We start from the raw sequence: 6,679 nt of genomic DNA, 5'->3' as shown, positions 1-6,679 counted from the left end.
GTTTAATATTTAGAGGCAGAACAGTAAAGAAGATGATATATATTGATACTAAAATTTGACCTCTGCTATCCCGATGTCAAGAATCGCAGCATCTCATGTGGGCAGAATCTTCGCAGTACAAGATGCTTGCAAAATTGAAGCAGCATCTTATCGCCTGTAATTTAATTAAGACAATAACTTTGCCCAACCATTTCAATGCATTATTGGCAACTAAATTCAGAGGGTGCTAATTAAATACCCTTTGAACAATATCTTTTTATCTTCTCCAATCTAACAATTAATTGGAAAATCTAAATGACAATCATGCATCGATGGCATCAAAATTTGGCTACAAAGCAGCCTGGAAAAGGCTTTACTCTCTGAATAAGAGCATGAATTCAAAACAAATATGATGAATGAAGAAACAAAGCATAATACCACAAAAAGTAAAACTTTTTCCCAGGGCTCTCGGTTTCTGTTTGAGCTAAAACCAATGGAAATGAATTTCTAGGAATTAGACATATCAGCCAAAACAGGTATTCTGTACAAGCAAAGTAAAATAGGGTTACAAAAAATTTTAAGATTGATATGATAATTAAAATTTCAGTCACCATATAATTAATAGATAACTTTGGACACAATGATTTATTGCATATTAAGATTGCTATACAAAATATAATATTAGCATTAGAAGACTGCACCAAAGCATACCGAATTGAATGTGCCTTTTCACAGCCATTTTACAAGCTTTGAAGCTTTACCACAAATGCTTTTTCCAACCCCTGAACATGATGCACCCGAGAGATGCAAGCTATGAAATTGTTACTCCAGCAAGTGTTGGAACATTTGTTAAAAATGGAAGTTTAAGAAAATACGCATTTGGATACCTGTCTTCAGGAATTAGTTCATCCGTAATAATAATTTTCAAGAAGTATCAACTGCTTTAAGCTCATCGACATCACAGAGATCTTCAACTGAAATAGAGCAGATCCGGCCATCACTATCCCTTCTACTGCTCTTTTCCTTTAGAAAATGCTTGAATTACAGAATGCGTGTAAGGCATTCTTCTTCAAGGTCCAATGATCAAACCTTGCACAATAACAACAGAGGTAGCAGTTCCCTCGCCAGCTTAATCCTTGGTCTCAGGAATGTCCTCAACAGGGTACTCGAAATCAACCTAAAAATTAAGAATGAGTTGGAAAACTGTTTATGGCCTTAAAGAACTTGAAAATCAGAAAAGATTAAGAATGAGTGACTAAATGTTTTGATCGCAACTAAACATACAAACCTTGAAAATCTAATTTTGAAGTACTCTTGAATGAATGAGCAATTGCAGGAGCTGGTGACAACTAAGTTCACTGCAAAGTCTCTTACAAATCCTTAAAGATGATACTTTACATACCACGATAACCTGATAACACATAGGAACACAATGAACATTACAGTGCATTCTGACAATGCAAATTTGTGGAAATTATCAGCCCACAAATGCTTTGTTTTGTAGCTTTTGAGAGCCTGAAAATGTTATCACAACCAACAGTGAAAATTGGGTGGAAATTTTGATAATATTAGCATAATTCCATATGTTTATATAGGATAAACCGATCAAAGAATGAAAAAAGATAGAAATGATAATCTTAGCACCTTAACATCATGCAATAATAATCATCATGTCTTTCAGGCAGCTATCCATCCTCAATTGAAACAGAGCAGACAAAACGTTGCACAATAACCACAGTGGTAGTCGTTCCACTGCCAGCCTAATCCTTGGTTACCCCAATGTTCTCCATAGAGTTTTCAAAGTCAACCAAAAAATGAAACAAAAATGCAATGCAGGTAGAAATGAAAATTCTATAAATTAAATAAAATAAAAATGCAATGCTTGAGCTTGAGCTTGCTTTAGCATCATCCTAATAGGGAATTTTCATATATATCTTTACTTCTCTGTTCTTGTTTATTCACAACAAGATATCAATAGAAGAAGATGGAAATGAAATTCTATAAAATAAAGCAAGTGAATTACCAGCAAAACATTTTAGCAATCCTTTGGCTAAATTTTTCATTTTCATAGTCTTGCTCTCCTGCCTGCATTATTAAAACCAAATTAGCTTGGACCTGCGAATTGCTAGTGTGGTTCTGACATTTCCTCGAATCCCTGATGAACATAATTAAACTCGTATTTAATAAAACAAAGAGGGCTAATGTAGTAAAAACAATTACACAATTACTTTAAAGAATTAATGTCACATAAATTATATATAAAAAAATACGATTATCATTATACAAGATAAAATTGATAATTTAGTTTTCAACATTACTGCAAATGTATCACAGAGATTTTGTCTCTCAGGAAGTTACACATAACAAATTTCCGTGCATTAAAAAATAAAATACGTTAGGATTTTCTATGATGTTATATGAAATTTTACAAAAGACTGCATATATTTTAAAAGAAAATACAGAAATTTCAACAGACTAAACTTGTATTTTTAATTATTTAATCTTTAGAAAACAAGTTTAACTTATTTGATAACTAGGAAGTTTAAATTTTAAATAACTAAAATTAAAATATTATCTTAACTAACTTTTAACTTTATGAACTATTGATTAAATCTAACAGTACATATTTATACTATAATTGATTCTATAATTTTTGTAACAGTATCATAGAGTGATCCATTAAATTAATGGTTCAAGTAAATAGTTAAATTCAATACGCAAATCAAAATATTAGAAAATATTATATATTCCTGTCAGGCATTGGCAATATACAGAATTTTAATTCAAAATATAATTATTTTTATTAATTTCATTGCAAGCAACAACAAAGTAAATCAGAGGAGGAGAAATTACCAGCGAGTGATATCTTACGGCGACCACTTGATGTGGGGAATGTGAGATATCTTATGCCAGTCTTCTCCTTTCCCCTCTCCATAATGTTCTTCCAGAAGAGGACAATACCAAATCGTCAATTCCTGCAGCGTCGTCATTCGAAGGAGGTAATCCGGCAGCACCGTTAATTTGGGGCAATACCAAATCGTCAAGGAAGAAAGACGCGGTATGTCTGTTGTCCTGCGATCTTCTAGAATGGGCAGTTCTTCTAGAAGATCACAAAAATAAATACTCAGTTCCTGCAGTGCCGTCGTTTGAAGAAGGTAATCCGGCAGCGCCTTTAATTTGTTGCAAGAACCAATTTTCAAGGAAGAAAGACGTGGCATGATAGAGATTTTTTCCTTCCTCGTAATCCTGTAATTCCACTCTTCCAGTTCTTTCATTCCATCAATTTTGAGTGATTTCAATTTGGGGAAGGCAATAACTGATGATGACGATGAAGATGAAGATGAAGATGAAGATGAAGATGGGTCATCCTCACTACTTTCTTCTATTCCCAAAAACTCATTACCCACTCTTTTTACACTTTTCAAGTTCTTTAGTTGGAGTTTTTCCAGAGGCAATTTTCCCAGAGGAGGCAAATGCTCACAGTTAACGCACGAGGAAAGTTTTAGTTCCCTTAGATTGGTTAGCGAAGTCAACCATTTGGGAAAAATGTTGCCTCCGTAGAATACAATCACTAATTCCTCTACATTCAAAGGCGGTTGTAAGGCTTCAAGAAGTTGTTTATCTTTCTCGTTCTTCCTCCTCCCTTCTACGTCTCCACCAAACTGAAGACCCAAACGAAGGAGGTTTTTCTTATTGTAAAGTTGCGACCTCTCAGCCTCGTCTAAATGTGACACATTACTCAGCCCTTCTATACTACATTTACCACGGAGTTGAAGATTTTTCAGAGATTCAAGCCTACACGTGCCGCCACCATCAACACCTCCACCCACAACAAACTTTTCTAATGTTCGAAGGCTGGTTAATTTGGAAATCCCTACTGGCATGTATTTCAACGAATAAGTTTCACCATTCAGTAAACTCCTCGTGTTCTTTAACTTCCCAATCCCCGCTGGCAATTCTCTAAGATTTCGGCACCGCCTAATATCTAGCTTTTGTAAATTATATAATTCGCACAAAGTCTCAGGTAGTCTCTTTATACACAGTCCAGACAAATTAAGATATTTTAAATGCATCAATTTTCCAATATTTTCTGGAATTTCTCTAATCCAATTTTTGTCAGAATGAAAATATAGGAACGACTTTGGACAAAAAAATGGGGACTGCCTTATAACTAATGCCCTCAAACACGCCAATTTACTAAATAACTCTGGAAGGATGCTATTATTAAGAGACGGATTGTAAGGACTTTCATCATAAATTAATAGGGTACGCAATCTATTAAGCCCATGAATAGACATAGGAAATGAAGTATCTCCATCAAACTTTAACCTTAAGTGATGGACTTCCTCACCAAAAAAGTTTATGACTGATTCCTTGGTACCATTAATTTCTAGCCACAAACATTCTTTTCTACCTACAAATTGGGCAAAATCATGTACTATGTCATGCATCTTGCAACTCATAATATTATTATCATCATCTTTCACAAGCTCTTGAAAGAAAGAGCGTGCTGCTAAAATGTTGAAATACTCTTCTCCAATCATCTCTATGTCTTCGTCTTCTTCTGCATTAAGGTAACCTTGAGCCATCCACATATCAATCAATTCATGTTTATCCATATTATAGTCTTTTGGAAAGACAGCACAATATGAGAAACACTGTTTTACCATAGAATTACAGGGCAATCGTTATAACTCAACAACAAAGGAGCCAAAAGACCTTCCCTAATCTCTTCTACCTTCCACATTTCACTCTCTAAAATTCTTTGCCTCTTTTACTGTACGTTTAGAGCGCAAGAGATTCCCTATTACCTTTACAGCAAGAGGCAGGCCTTTGCACTTGCGTGCAATTTTTCGCCCGATTGGTTCTAATTTTTCACAATCCTCGAAAGAGCGACCGAAAAATGCCAACCGCTTGAACAACAACCAGCATTCCTCTTCAGCTAGTTGTTCAATGGAGATAATATCTAACTCTATTGTTCGCATCATATTTGCAACTGACTCATTACGTGTGGTAACCAAAATTTTACTTCCGGGAAGACCATTCTTTAGACAAAAGAAAAATTGATCCCATATATTATAATTCCCATCCCATACATCATCTAAGACAATAAATTTTTTTTTCCTTTAATTGATCTATGGATATGGCTCATAAGAGATTGGAATTGGCTTAAACCAGAAGCTGACTCGCCTAGACCTTCAATGATTGCTTTGGCGACCCTCATCTCATCAAAAGTGTCTGATACACACACCCATATAACTTTTTCGAAATTTCTTTTCACCTCATCATTATTATAGGCTAGTTGTGCAAGAGTGGTTTTACCTATACCCCCTAACCCAACCAGTGAGATGATATGAGGATGTTGTTCGCCACTCTCACCCAACAACTTACCAAACAGCTCATTTTTCTCGTCATCTCTACCAAAAACCTCTCCCTCATCAATCAAGGAGGTGGTTGGCACTTGCTCTGTTTTCTTAACATTGTTACTCACATTCTCAACAAAGTTAAACATATCTTTTCGAGTGGCAATACCATCTAGCTTTTCACTGATTTCGCTAATCTTGACAGCAACATCATCACGAAGAATGAGTTGTTTGAAACCAGCTAAGTAGTTTGAGGCAGCACGAAATAAGGAACATACCTTCTTCTTAGGAGGAGCAAGAGCAAGAGCATCGTCATCATCGCCGCCCTCATCAAGCTGCAATTTCCGTGTTTCAGTGATCCACTTATCCAACACATCCTCCATGTCGTAGGATGCGTCTCTGAGCTCATCCAGCCAATCAGTAACAACTTCGTCGAGCTTCATTTGCCTCTGCTCTGCATCTTTTATATATCAAGTTCTTAGGGGTCAAATCAGTTTTTTTATACCTAATTTTTAATATTTCACTTCGAAACCTCAAATTTTTTCAAAGCTTGTAGGGTCATGATCCTCGCCAGGAGTGGGCAAATTTGTGTTCAGATTAACTTAATCGGATTTTAGGTTGATTGGGTTAGAATATTCAGATTGGATTGTATCAAATCAAAAATTCAAGTTTAGTTTGGATTGCAATAAGAGGCAGGCCTTGCATGCAATTTTTTTTATCATTTGGTCACTATCCTTAAAAAATTGACCAAAAAATACTACTTGCTTAAACAATGACCAACATTCTTCTTCAGTTAATTCCTTAATAAAAATAATATTTGTTAATCTCATAATGCTTGCTACTATCTAATGATGTGTAGTAATCAAAAAATTGACTACTGTAGAGACCATTCTTTAAACAATAGATGAATGGTTCCCATTGATTGTAACTTCCATCCCACACGTCATCTAGGACAAAAAAAAAATATCTTTCCCTCATTAGATTTATCAATATGGTTTACAAGAGATAACCTGATATTTGTCTGTTGCCATTCTTACATTATATGCATACTCCATGACTTACAAGATTGCTTCTTTGACCATCTATCTGATAACCTCCAATGGCGAAGCTAGCATCATTTGTTTGGGTGGGCTAGATTTAAAAAAAAATGAAATTTACTTCCCAAAAAAATTGTTTTATATAAATGAAATTAAGCACACTACATAAGCGCAAAAATTTAACCATAAAACTATAAAAATACAATGTAAATAAGAAAAACACTATTGATGAAGATGTGTCCTGCGGTTCTTCAAAAAAAAAATTCATCTACTATCGCATCTGAGTCAATATTGTTTGTA

At 34.9% G+C, this 6,679-nt stretch overlaps 1 protein-coding gene across 1 annotated transcript; it reads right to left on the bottom strand.

The window, feature by feature from the left end:
• Positions 1-2,883: 2,883 nt before the first annotated feature.
• Positions 2,884-5,785, bottom strand: LOC112097919 (putative disease resistance RPP13-like protein 1). The gene is made up of 4 exons (XM_024183508.1): positions 5,261-5,785; positions 4,791-5,024; positions 3,238-4,637; positions 2,884-3,079 (listed from the first exon to the last, which is right to left on the bottom strand). The coding sequence occupies exons 1-4, from the start codon at positions 5,783-5,785 to the stop codon at positions 2,884-2,886; spliced, it is 2,355 nt and encodes a 784-aa protein (XP_024039276.1).
• Positions 5,786-6,679: the final 894 nt, after the last annotated feature.

This window comes from Citrus clementina, unplaced genomic scaffold (genome assembly GCF_000493195.1).
Source record: "Citrus clementina cultivar Clemenules unplaced genomic scaffold, Citrus_clementina_v1.0 scaffold_5, whole genome shotgun sequence".
Lineage (NCBI taxonomy): Eukaryota > Viridiplantae > Streptophyta > Magnoliopsida > Sapindales > Rutaceae > Citrus > Citrus x clementina.
This window is presented reverse-complemented; position numbering and strand designations above follow the sequence as displayed.